Here is a 22388-nt window from a genome sequence, read left to right as displayed (position 1 = left end):
CAATATTGAATTTGAAAAAAAGTGAACTTGCAATTCTCCCTGGTGGAAACAAACGGCTATATCAATAGTAACTATACCTACGTCATCTACAAATTATGTTTTCGAAACTCGGCGCGTCTCTTTCAAGCCGTACGATTCGCTGCTAACAACATGGAGTGGGTTGAATTGACTCGAACGTTATTCAGCTCGTAAATACTTCGCATCTGTATCATAAGGATGAGAAAAGTTGCCACAGATCCAATCATCTGAAAACATAGAATTGGATCTATGTAAAGAATTATTTAATCGAAGCTTCACGTGCGTATTATCATCATTTATCGCTAGCTAACCTTAGAAAGCAGCGTATAATCTAAGGTGAAAAATCCCTGGGCAGTAAAACATAGAGGATTTTGCATCAGCTGAAGAGTTAGAATGTAGATCTGTAGCATGAAGAAAATTTTGTATGAAATTTGTTTAATAGTTTTGAGATATGCCCAAATAATTTGTCAAATAAATATGTAAAATGGTTCAAACTTGACGTTGTCCATTATTTCAAAACACTGGAAGAGCGCAGATACCTCATCACGAATATCTTTATTGTATATTGCAGCTGATTCCAGAATGTTCTTGATCAATTCCCCAGTTTTTTTTGCCTGAAACGTGATTTCGTTCGTCACATTGTGGATCTTGAATTAGCGAGGGTTAAACTAACAAATGTTTTCCATTTTTAATAGCTTTCATGAAAACGGGTCAAGTACCTCGCGAGTTGTAGCTGTACAACCAATTACAAGCCAAGTAATTTTCATAATATAAAATCCAATCCACAGTACAGCTGTAATCTTTAGCATCACGTCGTCGAGCAGCGAACTCGACGGTGAGTCCGCGGCGAGAGTGTAACCTGTGTATAAAAGTGCTATTGATACACCGAAGGACAAAGCGATTGAAAGGAAAACCTGAAAACCGAAGATTCGGCTCAGTTCCATCGCCGTTGTGCAGAGATCTCCGTGTAATTTTCTGCAAACACAACAAGTAGTCAAAGTTTTAATAACGGAGTCGGTGTTGTCTTCAAATATTTTGCATTGTGATGGGTTTTCCCTGTCATTCTTTCTCATATTGAATACGATTCACAGTAAAGCTTCGTCATGTCACATGTTTCAGGAAATTGCATGATCCTTGAACGAAAAACGCTCTTGTGTCAATTCCAGTGAGAAAAGTCTGGATACCGATGCGATTTGTTTTTGGGTATGCGGTAAAAAGGATTCGATCTGTTCGCATTATTGGGATCAAATTATCCTCAAAGTTTCACTTGATGGAAAATTTCTCTGAGCAGATTTGTGCTCTCCACTAGACAATTGGGTAAATTCCGTTTGTGCACAGTCAATAATCGACCATATATTGTTGGCTAAACTATTTAAAAATTTCCAGGTAATTGACAGCACGCTGAAGCCTTTTTTAGCCACAGCCTTGGCGACAAATGTTCTTTGAATCTGTGCTCACCCTCATTCAATGCCTCATGTAAAGTGTTTATCCAAGCGTGCTAAGTACCAAATTCGTATTATAATCGTATAAAGTAAGAATTTGTCTGTTTATCGTCCATATTAAGTGTAATAGTACATTACGTAACAAAGGAATAAAGTCGAAGATTATCGTCCGAGGGAATAATCGTTTTTCATTCCTGTGTTAAAAGTGTTTATTCCCGGCTCAACCATACAGTGAACTTTTTTTACCTCAAAAGCGGGACTGTTAGTGACAGAACTCACAGCCGGGTACTACAAGTACCCAAATTTCCTTCTGCACTTGCTATAGGTCTCACAGTCACCCTTCTCGATAGACTCAAAACAATAATAGTGGGTTCGGGGTCGATTTAACGATTAATAATATGGCGATCAGATATGAAACTGTACTTCAGGGTTTATTGGACAGGCTTTACATTCAATCAATCAGTAATTATTCAACGCTTGTGTCAACTTGGGTAACTTTCTAACGGTTATCCGTTCAACACGGGTCTCGTCACGAGCAGGAAACCACCCCGTGTTAGCTTAGCTACCCCGGCAAGGCCAGCCACGCGGTTACACCAATTTCGTGTGATTTGTTATTTATTTTCGCGTATTCATGATCCGCGGACTGTAATAACCACGTTGGTTTCCCAACGTGTCAACCACCCCGGGTCTAAACCTCAATCATGAGGCCCCGGGAAGGCCAGCGCGAGAGTCCTCAACCGGCTCTACCCAGTTCTGCTCTCGCATCGAATTACTCGATCACAAGTACATTAGAAACACGATCCTACGTCATTTAATAATCAAATCGATCATTATGAGCCTCGATTCGTCGAGTTGATAGCGCCATGTTCACACAGTTCACTGTATCACTCTCGCACACATAACGAGCTACTGTCAACAAGACTCACATGTTTTCTCTTCCGAGTTTCGACTAATACTGATCTGGTTTTGAATTCTTGCCCGTATTCTCCTCTCGCTTGCTCTCGCGGGGATTTTGAGAACTTTAGACTGAATTGTCTTGTTGACCACTCGCTGTGGTGTGCGTGAGATTAGCGTACTTGGATTCATTCACACACACATCACAGTATTATAATACATTCTGTCCCTTTACTAATCTCTAGCTGATCTATAGCGGTCGTTCACCCCCTCGCCTTACCATACCTCTCTGTTATTACATATGGTTTCAAGTAATGCTCGTCCAAACTGTAGCGCTATTTATATTGAGTACACTTCTTAATTTTTTACACATTCTCAGGTTGAGATCGCGTTAAGCATTGGATTATAACTTGATAATCATATCGGGCAATAATCGTCTGTGGCAATGGCCGATTAGGAAATTATAGGTTATAGATTATAAACCACTAGTTACAGCTGTTGTTTTCTGTCTATGTATTGGTATGCGTCGCCAACAGGGACAAAAGTGGCATATTTTTCCCTAGAACGCATTTGCGGGAAATATGAGATCATAATTAGCGAGAAATCCAAATCAGCGGGAAATATGAGGCCAATTTAAAAGTCCCAATCTTCAAATAAATATTTCGGCCAGAGTTGAGTGGTAAATAAAGTCTTATATGTGACGCATGAATCAAAGTCGACTTTATTCCTTTGCTACATAATGTACTATCAAGGATCTCATATTTCCCGCAAATGTATTAAGAGGGAATAATATGCTACTTCCGTCCTGCTTTTCAGGTCAAAAACGTAACATTATGGTTGAGTCGGGAATAAAATTGATTTTCTTCAACCTCCCGTCAACATAGTGCTTTAAAAAAGGATGCGAATACCTTACTACTTTGGCGATATGGAGTAGCCGCTGGTTATCTATGAGTCTGTTCGATACTGCACTTCCTTGAATTTCGTTGGAAACCAAGAAGTTACGGCGCGAAAATGTACTGACCGATTCTTGGCTGGGTTGCATTCTGCCCTTTCTTTGTAATTCCAATTCCACAAGAAGTGAATTCAAGCGCCGAAATCTGTTGCAAAAGTATCTGTGCGGGAAAAGTAGTCTTCATACACAATCTGATTGTTGCTATTACGTCAAATACATACTTGGCAATGATTTTACTTAAAATTTCGAATCAACTTGACAGGCCAATACTGAACAATTTACTCATAATCATCTTGCAGGTTCGACGGCATCTTCATTTTACCTGAACTTATTGGGGTTATATAGGCATATGCATGACATACGGTTCTCTGATTTGATTCGTTTGTCGCGAACAAATAGTTCTTAACTATTGCAACATCAACTGTGAAATTAAGTTTTCTCGGTCAAAGCCCAATGAATAGGGATTTGCATTGTGTAACCAACTGAACACCAGAATTTTGTAGCTAATTCGTGGCCGTTTTTTTTTTTTTTTTTTGTGCGTGCTTACATGCAACAAAGTTTTTACAAACAAGCGGTATGGTTATCGCAATATCATAAAATTAAAAAAATTTAGAGAGCCGCCCCCTGCACAGTGTCAGTTAACCAGGGTACAAAAGGCGCAAATGAAAATATTTAAGATCACGAAAATTGTATAAAAATTGATGGAATGGTAGATATCACTATTTTTTAAATATCCTAAGAATTTCTGTTGTTGTGTATTCGATTTTCACCTGATGCTGGTGTTGTAGGTGAAGTCAAATATGAAACTGAAGAACATATGATGATGTGTACCCAACAGGAAACTAGTGCGGGCAGACTCGTTGGGGTAATCGAGACCGACGAAGAGAAAATCGAAAATTTGAAGGATGGTCATGTAGGTGAAACCAATTACCAGCTCAATGATTTGAGTTTTGTACACTGATTCGTAATCATCCGATATTCCCAGTGTCTTCAGCTTAGCGTTGATAGAGATTATCTTGCGAAAGGTGTTTCTGGTAGCCTGGAAAACAACGGGATTTTATATTACATGTTTCAAGAAGAAACATTAAAGAAAGCAGAAGAATAAGATCACGTGAAGCTCGGGCATTCTGCCATTACAGGTAAAAATGATTGAAAAATATCTAATTTGTATTCAGATGATAATTATCGTGACCTGTGACCTAAACTGCGACGTAAACATCGAGACGGCGATAAAAATAGTGTGGATGTGAGCGTTCAGGCGATAGTTTGTTGCTGCGATTGTGGACCCCATGAACACCTTCAACTCTGGGAAATTTGCCATCTTCAGCAGTACCACGTCCATCGTGAGAGTCAGTAGGGCCCAAATAACTGATAACAATGGTCGGGGTTTGTCCTTGGGATAGTAGAGAACATCGATTCCGAAGATCAAGTTCAATGTACATGTCGGTGCAAATGCTGCTCGTAATGTTCCTGGGACCGGTAACTTCATGGTTTCTTTGATCTCCGTATTTCTTGTTCAAGAAAAACCAGGTAGATGAGAGACACTGGTTATGAAACGAAGCTGCTGGTTTGCATTACCATTTTTATCATGTTATGGGGACGTCTGACCTCCATTGAATATGGCAAATACTGTTTTACAATTCTGACTGTTTCTAAATCATACAATGGCATCTGACTTTGGCAAATGATAGGGTTTATTATTGTGCATGAAGGTTGGCTAAGAAAAGTTCGGCAAATTGATGATAAAATACAAAAAATATCTGACGAAGCTGTACCAGCATACTATAACCTCAATTCACATAAAAAAAAGATTGTAAATACTCAATTTCCAGTGAATTTTCCAAGCTTTTCTTAACCAACCAATAAGCAGATATGAACCGTATGACAGCTCAAAGTTTGAAAAGATTTCATTGTTTACAAGAAAAGAAAAAATTATAAAATACGATGAGCCGTATTTGATGGAGGTCCTACATCCTTCGAATATCCTAAAATCGAAATTTTATATCGAATCACGCATTACAATGAATGTATAAACATTTACAGAGAATCGAGATTAAGGGCGGGTGGCGAAGTGGGCGAAATTGATAACTGGGGCAAAACGGGCATTAGCTCGTACCAAGTGCAGCAACTCATGAAAAATACTGTAATTTCTCAAAAATCTGTCAGTGTGTTGGAATTTAACACAATGAAACAGTTGCAACCATTTATCGCAATCACTACTTTACTTTGTACCGGGTCTAAATGTGGAAACAAGCCACCTCGCCGCCCACAAATAGGCAATCAGGCATCACAATTTAGTTCGTGAGTTGGCACCCTGGAAAGCCGTAGAACGAGGAAAGGCGACCATGAAACGACCTAACCTCAAACTTGAACAACAAATCAAACAACAAAAAGCTAGCGTTTGGCCGCAACTGATTGTGAGTTTGTCAACCTGACAAGCGTAAAAAAAAAACTATCCGTGACGTAATTGAATCTATATGGAATCACATAATTTGAGGCATTCCCATTTAAGTGTTCAGTTTCCATTCAATTTTTCCTAAACCTACCCCTCCCCCCCCCCAAATCAACTTTAAATAATTCAAAGACAATCCTGAAAGTTTTTATCATTCTTATCTGAACTATAACCCGTGCGTGTAAGAGGGAGGATTTCCCCATTTTAAATACACGTGTTTCGGACACATTTGTAGCATATATGTTATTGTAAGAGTAATAATGTTCAAAAAAATCTGTAACTGCAAGATTTTAGTGGGAATTAGTGTTACTATATGAGCAAAAATTCACATCATCATACCAGGTATTCTCGACAAATTGCACTTCCTCTAAATGGAAAAAAAGTCAGATTTCGAGGGTGTGCAATTCGTCAACATACTATATTGTTAATAGTCTCGTTTTACCTCATTCAGTTGCCAGGCATGGGACAATGTGGGTCATACAACACGTTTCACGTGACAATAAACGAACTCAGAAATTAACAACTTGGAAATTTCTGTTTCGTTATCGTGATATTTGAGTTCTGCGAATTATTTCAAGTAAGATTAATTGAATAAATATACAGATAGTGGTATCAATAAACTGAAAATTTCGCATCATTTCAAGATAAAATAAATGCATAAGCACATAAGTCCACATCGTTGCACAAGAGTAGTGATAAAAGTATATCGAAAATCTAAAATTTGATCCAATTTATACCAATAATTTTCTTACTATCCCGTTTGCAGTAATTCACGGACATCGCAAAGTCACAAAAACACAAAAAAAAAACGGTCAAACGTCTTGAAAATATCATATGATATATTTTCACTTCTGAATATTTCATATTTTGTGTATTTCATCTTTAATTAAATTAAACAATTAACATCGGCATTGTAATATGATTGAACCGCGATACGAAAAACGCATTTTTATAGTTCATATCGATTTTTGTACAGTGTCGAATCAAAACATAAGCACCCGGGTAGGACGCTTGTCGAAATGTCGACTATCATTTGACTAATTAAAGCCTGCATAATGTCGAAAGTTGGAAAGTTTGACTCAGGGTTGGCAGAAAATCGACGATTATTCGCCTGAGATGTGGTAACGACTGTCAATAAACCGAAAGTCAAAGCTGGGCCAACAAAACATCAACATCGAGGCAACGCCAAAACATACATTGAATATCGTACATAGAACTCGCCGTTGCGAATATAGCAAGATTAAAAAAGTTTAGCCATTGTCGAAATTTCAAAGTTTTGCTCAAGCATTTTTTCATGCTGACAAGTCAATTTACAATCGACTTATTTTTAGTATACAATTCACCCTATCGACTGTAAATTAACAATATAGCGGAAATTCACGAACACATCGTTGACACGTAGTCAACTATTGTATATAGGCCTGAAATATGGCCATTTTCATTGGTCTCCGGTTAGTTAATTTTAATTTCAGCCGGCAATATAAGTCAAATGTGAGTCGACCGTGTGGCAGTTGTACTCATAATGAGACAAGTCTGTCTCTTGTTATGATTCTCAGGTCTGATAGCGACATGTCATTAATTCTGACAGATATCGCTTAAATTTGTACCGGTATAATTGAACCAAGAATATTGTGTGTACGACTGAATAAATTCTGTAGTTATAGTACGATTAGATCATTTCAACGAAAAATGAGTTATTTTTCTTGACATTATACGTCACTGATAGCAGGATGCATAAAATAGAAACTTTACCTTCACAAATATCTGCAAATACGATTATACTAACAATAAGTCACAAGCGAAACGAACTGTGCGAAATTCTAATTCAATAAATTTTATAGTATTCCAGATTTTGAAAATAATGAAATGAGAGTACGTATATTTTGTAAAGAACGAAAAATATAACATGAAGCATTTACTTTTGCTTGGTAGTTCTATTTTGCATGAATCACTCTCAAATGCTTGTGTCATTTTGGGACACTAGATTTAAAACAGTTAATGCAGTTACAAAATATAAAGTATCGGCTGAAAATAAAAATTTCGAGAACACAACGTATTTACACTATATATATATATATATATAAAACTGAACGTATGATAGAAATTCTCACCTTAAGGATGCTTTTAGATTTCTTCATACCAATTAGCAAAGTGTCATTCAATTCTTTCTATTTCCGAATTCATGTGGTTATTTGTTTTTTCCAACCGATTTTATACTTAATTTTAACCAGGGGTTCCAGCTTACGTGATTACGTGACCAATGCGCTCGAGTTACTCGAGCGTTTGTTCAATTTATTAAAACTGACTTGTCCACCGGCTCTGACAGCATGATATGATCGGCTGAAAGGCCCCCGAGGTGCCATTGAGCCCATGCTGAGAAAAAAGTGTGTGGTATCTGTAAATATATCGCATAGTAAATATTTTATTATAATAAGTTTATTACAATATTTTTTCGATAAATTGTCCTCGCACCTAAAATATCAAGTTTTCTCAAAAAATTCGAGTCTCACGGTGAAATTATATTTACTATGAAAATTACGCTCGGAAAAACCTGAAACGCTATTCTGGCCCATTATTTTCCACCGTCAGTGGTTTTTAAGATCGAAAGCAAAAAATTTCATTCCTTGTATTTGTTCCACATTATGAAACTAAATCTGTACACAATAAAAAAATCTACATGTTATGCGACTTATGCAAAGTCTCTTTAGGACATCCATGCCTATGCATAGTGTATACATAAAATTTGTAATTTGATGATCTTTCCTAAATGTAGATTGATTTCGTGATTCATCGGGATCGCGCTATCTGAGAACTGCCAAATAAAAATTTCTCCAAATTCTAAAATCGTGTGCATCCAGAGGCTGGACTACCGTCAACCAAGTTTTAAACTGATTTGAGATGAATGCGGCTATTTGGGAATAAGAATGTCAAATAAAAATAATCTTACATTCATACCTGAAGTAAGTTTCCCCGATATTGATGCCGACATATTTCTCCCCTTTTATAGCCAAAGTTTTGCCTGAATGCATCTGTATTAGGAATCCGCTCTGACGGGAATCATTTTAATAATCTTAATATTTTAATTTCTACAAAGTTTAAGAGTGTCCTCCTCACTGATCAAGAGCTAATCAATTTTTTACTTTTCATCATCTTGGTGATAGAAGAAAGGTTTTGGTCTCGATTGAAAATCACTTTTTCTAATTATAACGAATCTTTACGGTTTCGAAACTCTAGAATCCGAAAAAAAGGTTCCTAGAAAAATACCGGTCTGGAGGTCTGTTCGAAAATCCTCCACGATGATCTCGGAAAAGGCTCGATGAAAAAATCTGAAACCCACAGGATTTTACATCTAAATGATGGTGCAAGGTAGCTGTAAGAGTGTGTGAAGAGAATCTGAGATCTGAAAGACAGAGCATGTTAAAAAAAAATTCTAACTTTTGTTTTGCAGAATTTTTTTTCCGATCTTTCTTCTAATACTTTAAAATTAGCTGCCAAGTCCTATCAGTATTAGATTTTTCTTCTTACCGTTTTCGAGATCATCGCGAAAGTGTGTCGGACAGACCAGCAGAGTCTTCCCTTTTCACGGTGATGAAAAGTATCGCGGAAAAACTGTTTTTCTGGCTTGTTTTTAATGCAAACACATTTTTTTTTCCTACAGCCACTAAATTGAAAAAAATTCCTTTCAACACCATGAAGTATATGTGAACATATTGTAGGGCACTTTTTTATTTTTAACGCGCAAGGCAATTCGAAATCGTGAGTAGGAACAAGTATAACCTACTCAATGGCATGTCATATCGTCCGACACAACATTAAGACTACTATACTCTCCAATCCTATATACACACTGCAAAAAGGAGACTAAGCTGACCACTTAATTTCATCCCTCTCTGCTCTTTACATCTACTTTTGCGACGTTTAAATGAGTACCTGACTTATCTGTGTCGACATATCGTTCTATTTTACTACACAGATTTCACAACAGCATATTAGGCTTGATTCAAAGGGTAAAGAAGTAGTTCACAGTTTTGAGGGTAGAGTGAGTGCTGACAGCAGCGCCCGAGTACTTACAATAAAAATGGGAGGAGGTTATAAGGTGCGGACAAAATATGTAAGGGTTTGTTAAGGTTATGTAGTACTCCCACACTTACCGATCGAGCAAATTCACCCGTTTTCCTTCTACATTAAATAAACAGTCGAATGGAACGGGTTCAAATTTCGAATTTACTCGGTCGGTAAGGGTAGAAGTACTACATGACCTTAAATCTATATAGTGAAATGAAGAGACTGAAAAAACAGGTGTAAAAGTCAAGGTATGAATATTAGAAAAATGTGAAACGAGATTACGGCCTTAGAGTTTTTTTTATTCAATCCGTTTTTTTCAGGCCGTGCTATTCAGTGAGTAAAACGTGGCGAGGGTTGAATTGACTTGACCGTTGTTCAACTCGTAGATATTTTTCATCTGTATCATGATAATAAGAAGAGTTGCAACTGACCCAATCATCTGAAAACATGGAATTAGATTTAAGTGAAGAGTGATTCGATCCAGATCCTATGTTATTATTATGATAATTTATCGTTAGCTAACCTTAGAAAGCAGTGCATAATCCAAAGTAAAAAATCCCTTGGCCGTGAAGCAAAGGCGATTTTGTATGAGCTGAAGAGATAAAATGTTGATCTGCAGTGTGAAAAAAATATACGCAATTACGAGAGTGAACATGTACGATTTTGACGAGAACACTTTCTACATGAAATTTAGTCAAAAGATCTTGAGGATTTTGTGAGATATTGATAGAAATATTTGAAGCTATACATATAGTTCGAATAATTTGAAAAAGTCATATACCATTTGTTTCCACTTAATGTTTTTCATTATCTAAAAACTCGGTTATACCTCATCCCGAATATCTCTATTGTATATTGCCGCCATTTCCAAAACGTCCTGGATCAAATCCCCGGACTGTTTGGCCTAAAATGTCATGTCACATATCGCATCGTGAGTGTAGAATTTTTCTTCGTTAATCCTTCGATCATTTTTCACTTTTAAGAGACGTTATAGCGTATTCAAAGTGGATTGGGTACCTCGGTGGTTGTACCTGCACAACCAGCTGCAATCCTAGTAATTTTCACAACATAAAACCCAATCCATAATCCAGCTGCCATCTTGATCATCATGTCGTCGAATATCGAAGTTTTCGGTAAATCCGCGGCCAAAGTGTAGCCTGTATACAGAAGTGCTGTTAATATACCGAAGGACAATGCGATTGACAGGAGAACCTGAAGGCCGAAGACTTGGTTCAGTTCCATCGCCGTGGTGCAGAGATCTCCATGTAATTTTCTGCGCATAAAACAAGTAGTCAAGATTTCAGTAACAAAACTGGTATTGTTTTCAAATATTTTGCATTATAATGGATTTTATCCGCCATCATTGCGGTAACTCTTCATCATACCACATTTTTGAGGAAAGCATTGAGTCAAAATTTTCTCGCAAAGTCTCGTGATCGAAGATTTCTTTGAGAAATAAAGTTTTATGCTCACCTTTACGTGCTGGGGTAAAATTCATTTATGCATAGTGCAAAATGATCGTGTCACGAATAGTTGATTTTACTAGCTTAGAAAATTTAGAATTTACCGGAAAACTACTAGCACGCCAATGCCTTATCTATCCCTAGCCTCTGGCTACAAATAATCCTCTTTGAATCTAGTGCCAATTTCATATAATCGTATGAAATGAAAATCTATCTCTATCTATTATTTCTAATCTATCAACAAGGTGCTTTAGATCGGATTGGGCATACCTGACTACTTTGGCGATATGCAGTATCCGCTGGTTATCGGCAAGTCTGTTCAATTGTGCACTGTCTTGGCCTGCGTTGAAGACGAAGGAGTTATAGCGTGGGATTGTCTGGACTGATTTTTGCGTGAGATGAGCCTTACCTCTATTTTCCAAATGCAATTCGGCGAGAAATGTCTTTAGCCGTCGGAACCTGTTGCAGAAATATCTGTGCGAAAATAACAGTTTTCATGCCCCATGGAATTATCGCTTACTTCAAACACGTCTTTATGGTAATGACATTTCAATCAACAACATCTTGATTTTTCAACGAACTTGACAAGTCAATACGATACAGTATCGCTCAACAAAAATTTACTCATATGATATTCCAGATTCATCGGCATCTTCATTTTATCTGAACTTATTACTAGGGTATGCTTGACATCTGGAACTCTAGTTATATTGATCTCTAGTGAACATATGGTTTTTGACTCATGATATTCAATGTGAAATTAAAAGCACGTAATTCTCTATATTCGTATTTTTTTACCCATCCATACCGACTTAGATGAATTTGTATCACGTAATCAACTGAACACCACAATTTTGTACTCGATTTCTACTTGTGTTATCGTTTTTCTGTGTTCAGATATGGCAAAATTTTGCCAATCAAACTGTATGTTGATTGTAATATCGGAAGTTTGAGAAAATTCAAAGAGCCTCTTATACAGTATCGACTATCAAGTATATCAATGGACCAGAAAAAAGCCCTTGGATTTCGAAAATTGTATGAGAATTGATTGAATCTTCAATACCATTAATTGTGAGATACCAAAATATTTCTACAGTCTTGTATTCGATTGTCACCTTATGCTAGTGTTGTAGGTGATATCAAGTATGAAAGTAAAGAGTATACAATGATGTGTAGCCGTTAAGAAACTGATGCGTGCGAATTTTCCAGGATAATCAGGACCAATGTAGATATAATCCAAGATCTGAATTACGACCATTAAGCTGAGACCAATGAATAGCTCAGTAATTTGAGCTTTGTACACCAGTGCATAGTCATTAGGTATTCCCAGTGTCTTGAGCCGAGCGTTGATAGTGATTAGCTTCCGAAAGGCGCTTCTGGTAGCCTGGAACATAGAGTCACTTCAAATAACACGATAAATGAAAAGAAAAAAATGTACAAAGTACAATAATAAGACCGTATAAAGATTGTGCATTACGGCAATGCAGATGTAAAATATGATTGAGATATATTCAATATGTATGTGGATCATAAATATTATGACCTGTGACCTAGACTGCGAGGAGAACATCGAGATAGCGACAAAAATGGTGTGAACGTAAATGTTCAGACGATAGTTGGAGGCTGCGATTGTAGACCCCATGAACACCGTCAATTCTGATAAATTAGACATTTTCACCAGTACCACATCCATTGTTAGAATCAGTAGAGCCCAGATGATTGATAACAATGGTCGGGGCTTGTCCTTGGGATAGTAAAGAACATCGATTCCGAAGATCAAATTCATCATTAGCGTCGGTGAAAATGCTTCTCGTAACGTTCCTGGGACCGGTAAGTTCATGGCTTCTTTGATCTCTCTTTCTCTTGGTTCACAAACACTACTAGTCGAGGTCGAACTGTCCTAACAATCGGTCAGCTAGGCAAACGATTCCGTTTTATGTAGGTAAAATCAAGATTGCATATTTTCAAACGCAATTTTATTTCTAATTATTTCTGTTATTGTTCCACTCCAACATATTGGAATAAGATTTAAGAAAAATGAAGGTCACTTTGACAAGTTTCTATTTCAAAACAGTTCAAGGTTAGTTAAAAACGAATCCTTCGTATTCGCGCCAAGTCAGAATAAAACCGATCACTTTACATTTTATTATTAGCATACAGATATTGTTACCAGTTTTTATATTCAAAGAACGAGCCTAAAAATCACAGTGCGAATATATTCATATCGTCATGGTCAAATCTCAGTTTTTCACAAATTGTTCACCGTTAACTATGTCAATAAAATACACTGGAATTAGTAAAATAGAAAATCAACATTGTTTCACGATAAAAAAAAGTACGTGTGTGGCAATGTCACTTCCCTACAAATAACTCTGAATGGTGATATAAGCACTTGAAAGTCCTGAAATTCTACATAATATTCAACGTCAATATACTAATAACACCATTTGAAGTAGTTCGCAATCAAGAAATTGGAAATGAACACAGCTACAATCGACAAAAAAAAAAAACCTAAAACGTTTTCAAAATATTAATTTAAACTTTCACGCGTCGTACCCTTTAGATAATTTTGTACTTAATTAATTTCTAACAAATGAGATCGTCACTGTGATGTGATCTAAATCGCAAATTAACACGGAAAACGCATTTCAATATTAAAACATTCCCGGCTCACATCGATTTCCGACTGACCGCCTCTACACTTTGTTCAATTATAAAACAGCTGCTCTCGAAATGAGAAAGGTCCGTTCATCGGTTTGATTCTCACATCAGATAATGAAATGTTATTAATTCCGAAGGATATAGCGTAATGTTATACCAGTTTAATTGAACCACGAATATTATGCGTATGGATGCATAATTTATGTTTATGATATAGGTATGATTAGATCGTTCATTAAAAAAAATGTAGTTCATTGCTTTTGGTAATAAGTCACCGATTCTAAAATGTACTGTAACGTTTACTGCTTTCTCGGGAGCAGTAGGTCGTGAAAGCGATATTGTTACGTGAGTTCAGTGCTTGTGATAAGTAATTTTTAGTAAATTTTAATAATGTAAAGACGTATAGAGATACGAGGATTTAGGTTATGTCCTAGTCCAAAACACCCTGTGCTGCTTAATCTAATTGATTTTCGTGAACTCGGGTAGTTTTTAGTGACCGTTGCCGCATTCGCAAGACTCGGGTATAAATACCATAGCTGCTTGTTACTATTTCACGGAATCGGGTGTAAATACCATTGCCGTATCCCTCCTGCTGAGCTGGGATAATACACCGAGCCTGCCGAGCTTGCTAATGTTTTGATATGCAAATTTTTCCCTCTCTGCAGATCAGGGGTACTAACTACGACAGCCCGTCAGACTCGGGATCCACAAATATCGGTCATCGGACACGGAATGATACAGTGCCCTATACCTAATTCGTTTCACCATAGCTGAAAACTATGCTACCCAGATAATTGCCTGCCTGCCTGGTTAGATAAGGAAACAACCCTTGCCACACGAATGAATACAGGCGACGTATTCGCTGTTATATTTCTCAATGAAATGAGAATGTACTGTGAGAATTACAACAAATGAAAAATGAACCAAAAAATGGTTATTACAAAAATAAAGTAGAAATAACTAAATACAATGCTCTTCTAAATTCTATCCGCTATTGCTTTGTAGTGATTCTAGATTCGATCTCGCTGCTCGTTAACGTTTGTTTTTGAAAATGAATTATCGATTCATTTTCTCTGTGAAAATTGCGTTCCTTGAACCTTTATGCTCGGAATAAATCGGTTTCTGTGATTCAAATTTTTCCTTCCTTCTGTTAAATTTAATCTAGTCAATCTAATTTTGGATCAATGAAATTTTCTATTTCCCTCGAGTCAAACGGGCGTTTTCCTACGTTTCTTTCCTATTGTCGACGTTGTGAGTCAGGTCTGCTCTTTGTCAGGACACTGGTCCAAGCAACTACCTGTGAGTCACGTGGCGCTTTGCTTGACACTGCTGTCTGTGCACAAGCAGCGCGTCCTTTTATAGGGACCGAGCATGAGTGCGAGTAGCGCCGCGAGTGGCTAAAATTGTCCCTATCGACGGGACTTGCGTTAACTTTGACAAATGGTCTGGCGGTTATTTGTCGTCATTTTTTTGAAAGAACAAATATGTTCACCGAAAAGATGCCTTCTCCCGATGTAAGAAAAGTGAAGGTTAGCTGTTGCACTGTCGGTTGTTACAATAGTCTCAGAAATACTGAGTAAACCGTTATTAACTGTCCCTATGCGACAGGACGATTCAAAACGATTGGTTAATTAAGTGGCCATGGCGTAACCACGGAAGAGTATGATTGGCTGAGTCATTGGCGTAGACAGGGGAAAATGCCCGTCGGTTGGGACAAATAGAATCGATTTGGCGCTGCCGTGAATTTTGCGCACGGTCTCTATAGGAACGATCCGGTTATAACCGGATTGTGTTGACCAGTCGGTTCTTAGGGTGGACGGGATAATCCTTTGGTAAGATGAAGTTAATCTGTCCGCCGTTGTCCGTTTGTACTCCGAAGCTGTATGGGTATGCTAATACCATTAGGCCGTTGCAGTACACGTATTAGAGTCTTTCTCATCAATTCTATTTCGAATCAATAATACTGTCAATTTCCTTTTCGTTTTCAAATTATAAGGAATTGACTAAAAATCAAAATCTCAGTTATACACAAAGTGGAGGGTTTACGATAAATTTCAAAATCAAACTAGATATGTGTACAAAATTCTACTTCACAATAAGAAAAAAAAAAAAAAAAGAAAAAGCTAGACTGTTGTGAAAGCAGTCTAGACTCACCTAGCATATAAATATAATTTAAAGCATATTGCACACTTGAATGACGTACCTATACTTTTTTTACAAGTATATTTTACGCAGGTATATTTTTATATAACGAGGTTGAAGCTAGTAACGTTATCGTAATGAAACGTTGGAAGAATAATTACTATTTTCCTCATTTTAAATGATTTTTAAGGAACTAAGATTTCGGAATATGAGTGTGTTTAGTTTTATTACAGTTTGCTACAATTTTAAACAATTCCAAAATTGCGAAATAACAGTTTTTAGTCAGTATGAATCGTTACGATAACGTTGCTAACTGCAATATGATTTTATTTATCGATAGCAAATTAAATTAATTTATCTAATGAACGGAAATTTATTTTCATTGGTTCTTTTGAACCATAGCCCACAGAGCATCACCAAAAGAAGTACATCCACATTGCAGCTCGCTCCTAATTTACGTTGAGACCGGTTGCATGTTACGCAAATTATAATCAATTTTACGATATTCATCCATAAAGGTCCGTATTTCGTGGTAAGAAACTTTTTTTCAACAATCATCAGAAAAATGGGTAAAAGACAAATTGATATATTTGTTAAATTATAAGATTATACGTAATACAGTTGCGTACTATATACCAGTTGCGTTCTATACTACCTTCTTCCATAAATTTTAAGAATTCTGTATTATTAAATCCATTCGAATGTTCCCACTGGCCGGAAAATAGCGGTTCCACACTGTTAACAGCGCTTTCTGTTAGAGAAATATGGGGGAAATTTGTCTCTTTCTACTCTATGGTAATTTCGCTAAACCGGAAATAACATATTGAGTCGCAGTAAAATTTCATTGATATAGATGTCAGTAATTTTAGCCTGTGGTATTTTCCGCTAGTTCCGTAGGAAACGTTGAATTATTCCAAATGTGTTGCGTTTCGTAAATACTTCGCATTTGTATCATAATAACGAGATAAGTTGTCACCGATCCGATCATCTAAAATGTCAAGTAATTACCAGTTAACATAAAATATTGAAGTTCACTTGAGAGTCACGAATAAAACATTTGCAATCATCGCTCATTCATGCCGACCTTTCGAAGCAGGCTGTAATCCAGAGTGAAGAATCCTCCTGCCGTAAAGGTGAGAGGATTTTGTATCAACTGAAGAGTGAAAATGCAGACCTGTAACCGTAAAAAAAGAAACAGCTCAATGAGTACACGTTAAATAGAGCATCAACTGAAACGAGGTATACGTATTCTAATCTATTTGAAAATAGGAAAAATCCCAATAACATGTAGAATTATCCATGGTCACAAACGTTGCGATAATCATCTTGACTGTAGACTTATCTGATTCTATTATTGAATGAGATTTGAAAGGGAATGAATTGATCCTGATCGTTGACTGTATGATTTCGTTTAGTCATGGTAGCAGTCTTAAGTTTGTTAGAAATGGCATTATGATAGTCAATCATCGATCTGATTAGCCATACTACTGGATTGTTAATATGATATGGTAGCAAAACCCATTTTGTATTATTGAATTTACCGAGCATGTTCATGTATGTACCTCATCGTGAATATCTCCACTATAGATTGGAGTCGATTCCGTAAAACTCTGGATCAATGCCCCAGTTCGCATAGCCTGGAAAGTGATACCATACATCGTGTTGAGCTATAGAATTGCGTCATCCCTTCTATACATGGTAGGCAGTGATTCTGGGATGGCTAATTTCATCGGCAAATTCGTTACGGGGGAAATGCAGATTCACCTGCAGCGCAAGAAGACTAGAGATCGGGGGACCAAACTCCTATCCAAGCCCATAGTTTGAGGTGGGCCAATACGCGTTAGCCGCCTGGCAGCGCTGCTATAGGCGTAGAATACTTGCGCAATCCGACACTGCGCATCTCCACATTCATGTGTTTCAAGGTAGGAGGAGAGATTCGAATTATTTTGAATTACTTGATTGCGCAGTAACGTATTGCGTAAGTATTTTACGCTTAGCAGCGCTTATGAGAGGTCTGTCCTCACCACTCAAGCTCAGTCTCCTGGTCTCTAGTCTTCTTGCTGCAGTGTCACTGTCGGCCGGCCTCTAAGGTCTGAATCTGTATTACCAGCGTAACCAACTTGTCCAAGAAATTAGCCGTCTCAAAATCACTCCTCCCGTATGCATCTATCAGGTCATTATGTTTTTAGTAGTAGGGTAGAAACGCCTTTTGTGGTGACTGTACCGTTTGTGGCTACCTTTGTATGATTCTGGATTTTTTTAAATTGTCCTTTACTCTCTTCGATTATGCAATGTTCATGACAAAAGTCGAACACTGAGCAACTTTGGACACGAGTTTTATTACTTGGCACGCTTCGTTGTGTAAAAATTAGTGTTCACATAGGTCAAAGCACCGTTGTACTTGCCCTTGTATGGACGTAATCTCCGATTAAGTGCGTTTTCCTTTTACGTCAATTTTCTCACACAACACGACACTAAGAGATTTCATTGGCCTATGTGCCGATTTGTGTCAGAAAATTAATGTAAAAGAAAAGTACCCTAAATATAACGAATGTAGCCGCAGTTAGGTCAAACTATGGTCACAACTGGTACTAATTTATTATGAATTGACGAAAACTGATACATCCACCCAAAAAGTGCGTGCTGCGTTGTGTAAAATTGATTGAGTACCTCGAAACTTGCAGCTTGACAAGCGTTGATAAGCCAAACAAGTTTCAGGATATGATATATAGCCCACGTTGCAGGAACAATCTTGATCATCGCGTCGTCATAAAGCAAAACCGCCGATGCTTCAGCCCCGAGGTCGTAGCCCGTATACAGAAGAGACGTTATCAAAGTGAATGATAACCCGATTGACAAGAGAACCTGGATGCTGTTCTCTTGATTTAAATCCATTACCAATTTACAAAGATCCCAATGTATTTTTCTAAAGATATGATATTTGATGTCTGTATTTACCAAAAGTGGCCATAATTCTAATATTAACAACACTATAATGTGTCTCTCGCCTCTTTTATAGAGGGACAGCATATATTGTGCTTCATTGCGAATCTGTTGATGAAACCTATTAATCAATGATTTGCGTTTGTAAAAAATCACGTCACTAGTGCAAAAGTAATAGTGTAATGAATTTACAGAGGTGGCGTCTAAAAACCGATCGAAAAGACTTTATTCAATATAATGCAGACATGGTTGAAGCACATCGTGATTATCAGCCACAGAGTATGGTTAAGTATTGTCAAATATTGCTTCCAAATAACTTCAATCATTTTTCTATGGATTTCATGCACACAGGTATGATTTTCCATTTATGTGTTTCACGTTTATACCAAAACGTTCGCGCAATTATACTGTTAAAAATCATTTTGGTTGTCGCCCTGGAAAAGATTTGCTGTGGTTTCAAAAAGTGACGAGGAAACTTTATGTAATTGGTTTTCTGATGTTAGATTAAAACCTGATTTCAAGAAACAATGACACGTATAATCAGATGTTTTTTAGAGATTGGGGTTTGACATAAATAAAAAATATTCCAAGTACGTTACAGTTGATCTGCTTTATGATACCAATGAAAATTATCAGAGTTTCACAAAAGGGAGACTAATTTGATACCTTATTTCTTTGGTGGCGCTAAGGAGCCACTGATTGTTTGTAGGTCTACCGCATAGTATATTTCTTGTCTTTTGTAAATTCGATTCCGTAAAAAGAGAATTCAGGCGTCGAAATCTGTTGCAACAATATCTGTGAAAAAAATCGGTTTTATGAGGTATATCATAACATTCTTGCAGTTTTCTCGAACCGTTGAAAACATGCATTCCGATCGTTTCTTTTGAGTGAGACATTCCACAAATTTTGACACTTATCTTCGTTCCTACACCTGAAATTCCACATTAGTTTGACCAGTTGAAACATGTAGTATAGGTAAATTAAAACTAAGTCATATACGATTTTTAGCATGCTTTACGATATGCTTTTCATGTAACTTTGGAAAGTTACGTCACAATGTGTACAGTTCAATTGTACGAACGAAATTGTAAAGAATTACAGAGTCTGTAAGAGTCAGCACCGAATAGCGGGAAATTTGTGAGTCCATTTTTTGTGGTATACTATTTTTCATTTCTATTTTGAGACGCCAAAATTTGCTGTCAGCACATTGTCAGCTCTGTGGTTAAAACAGTAGCAAAAGCTTGTTAAAATTCACGGGCCCTTTCGTACTGACTCAGCAGGATTCAAAGGTATTGAAGTAAAGCGTTGAGGTTTCAAAGATTGTATCAGAATCAATGGAATGTTCAGTAAGTATAGAGATATTCAAAGGAATGCTGTCAAAGTGTATGTAATGATCACCTGATGCAGCTAGTGTAGGAAAAATCAAGTATGAAAGCGAACATCAAAAAGTGATGTGTGGCCAATAGAAAACTGATGCGAGCGACCTGGTCAGGATAATCAAGGCCAACGTAGAGAAAATCCAAGATTTGCAAGACAAGCATAAATATGAACCCGACGAATAGCTCAATAATTTGAGTTTTGCACACCATTTGATAGTCATTTGGGATTCCCATTGTTTTTAGCCGAGCGTTGATAGTGATTAAATTGCGAAAGCTGTTTCTGATAATCTGGAACATGACATAATTTTCAATGACACGGTTCGTGAGAAAAAAATCATAAAACACAGAATACATAATAAGACCGTGCAAATATTGTGCGTTTTGGTATTGCGGGTAAACCCGATTGCGCGTTTTCTATAAAACACAATTTTTATAAAAATAATAATTATTCCAACCTGTGCCTTGAACTGCGAGACGAACATCGAGATGGCAACAAAAAAAAGATGTGCATAAAAGAAGCAGCGATAGTTGGAGGCCGCGATTGTGGATCCCATGAACTCTACCACATCTGTCAATTTAGACATTTTCACCAGTACCACATCCGTTGTTATGGTCAACAGGGCCCATATAGCTGATAATAATGGTCGAGGTTTGTCCTTCGGGTAATGGAAAACATCCAATCCGAAGATCAAGGACATCATATACATCGGTGAGAATGCTTCTCGTAATGTTCCTCGGACTGGTAACTTCATGGTTTCTTTCACCTTATTATTTTATCTTCTTCATCAAAAATCCATGTATAAGTGTATGAAAGACATTCGTTTTTACAAAACCAAGTAGTTGGTCTCCTTCATTATTGATGTGACAATTCTCAAAGACAGCATTCTTATGCCGATACACGAAGTAGCAAATTATGCGTACTGGATTAGAATTTCGTAAGTCTTGGCTAGCAAGAGAAATAAAGACAAAACAGATGGTATCAAAGTAGCAGTACGTCAAAAATTTGCATCTTGCTGTATTCTTAAATACTTTCGACCTAGAACATGCGAGACATGAGTGACATGATAGACAATGGTCCAAATTTGTTTTTTGTCGTTTGTAGCGATTCAATTTTATAGGAAACTTTTAACGGATTTCTATCACTTCTTTTACTCAAAAACCATCGAAAAACTGTGAAAATTTATCTTTAAGCTAAGTGAAATTTCCACCTCACTTACCACTTGAGACCCTCATGGAATTCGAAAGGGAATCGTAAAGAAGACCGCGAAACGTTTCCGAAGTACCAACTTTGACTTTGGCAAACGTTCTTGTCCTTCAAAATAATTTCGTTGCGAATTGGACTGTGGACATTGCCGTGATATGATCAAATCGCGAATTGACACAGAGAACTCATTTTGATATTAAAAAATACGCGCTTTCTTTTTAATATTTATTTGCACCTGATATTGCGCACAATGTCGAATCATAACGCACCATGTATGTAAGCACCTGTACTCGGAATAAGAAAAGTCCTTCTCTCGTTTCGATTCCCACATTAGATAATTTCATGTTGTCAGTAATTATGATGAATGTAACATAATTTGAACCCGGTCTAATTGAATCATTACGTGTGTGCATGAATAAATTATGTTTATAGGTATACCTACGTTCAGATCATTTAAACGAAAAAATTAATTCACTTCTTCTCATCTCTTTATCGCTCACATAAATATATACGGTGCTGATTGAGCCTTCGGACAGGAACAATAGCGTCCCATCGGATACTCTAACCAGATAGTATACAGATCAGTGATTTATTACCGACGATTTCCTGTAACCTATCGACGTGCAGTTACCATAAGAGAGTTACTTGTTTCGTTACCTATCGACGAGAAGTTACCATAAGAGAGCCATTTGTTTCGTTATCTACACGACTAAAACGTATTATCCGATAATAGCAAGTAAGGACTCGAACGTTTTGTCGTATAATGAAGTCAT

General features: G+C 37.1%; 2 protein-coding genes across 2 annotated transcripts in view; both read right to left on the bottom strand.

The window, feature by feature from the left end:
* Positions 1-22388, bottom strand: part of LOC107219808 — a 115777-nt gene that overhangs the window by 84655 nt on the left and 8734 nt on the right. The window contains exons 8-13 of the mRNA XM_046744603.1: positions 12402-12670; positions 11696-11760; positions 11557-11626; positions 10841-11096; positions 10653-10727; positions 10347-10436 (exon numbers count right to left, since the gene is read on the bottom strand). Coding sequence (XP_046600559.1) covers positions 10347-10436; positions 10653-10727; positions 10841-11096; positions 11557-11626; positions 11696-11760; positions 12402-12670 — 825 coding nt within the window. The remainder of the gene's footprint in view (positions 1-10346; positions 10437-10652; positions 10728-10840; positions 11097-11556; positions 11627-11695; positions 11761-12401; positions 12671-22388) is intronic.
* On the bottom strand, positions 110-8910 carry LOC124295265. The gene is made up of 9 exons (XM_046744604.1): positions 8714-8910; positions 7870-8153; positions 4499-4817; positions 4077-4345; positions 3263-3466; positions 738-993; positions 558-632; positions 330-419; positions 110-245 (listed from the first exon to the last, which is right to left on the bottom strand). The coding sequence occupies exons 3-9, from the start codon at positions 4793-4795 to the stop codon at positions 123-125; spliced, it is 1314 nt and encodes a 437-aa protein (XP_046600560.1). The 5' UTR covers positions 4796-4817; positions 7870-8153; positions 8714-8910; the 3' UTR covers positions 110-122.

Source organism: Neodiprion lecontei, chromosome 7, assembly GCF_021901455.1.
Source record: "Neodiprion lecontei isolate iyNeoLeco1 chromosome 7, iyNeoLeco1.1, whole genome shotgun sequence".
Taxonomy (NCBI): Eukaryota; Metazoa; Arthropoda; class Insecta; order Hymenoptera; family Diprionidae; genus Neodiprion; species Neodiprion lecontei.
The sequence above is the reverse complement of the archived record's forward strand: the minus strand, read 5'-3'. Positions and strand labels throughout refer to the sequence as shown.

Bases quoted from the DNA above. Each gene is read 5' to 3' on its own strand.
- LOC124295265 (XM_046744604.1), bottom strand. From the start codon at position 4,795: ATGAAGTTACCGGTCCCAGGAACATTACGAGCAGCATTTGCACCGACA. The intron at 994-3,262 runs GTATTCGCATCC...TTGTGTTTGCAG, and splicing joins CATATCGCCAAAGTAGTAAG to AAAATTACACGGAGATCTCT. The intron at 633-737 runs GTACTTGACCCG...ATCACGTTTCAG, and splicing joins GTACAGCTACAACTCGCGAG to GCAAAAAAAACTGGGGAATT.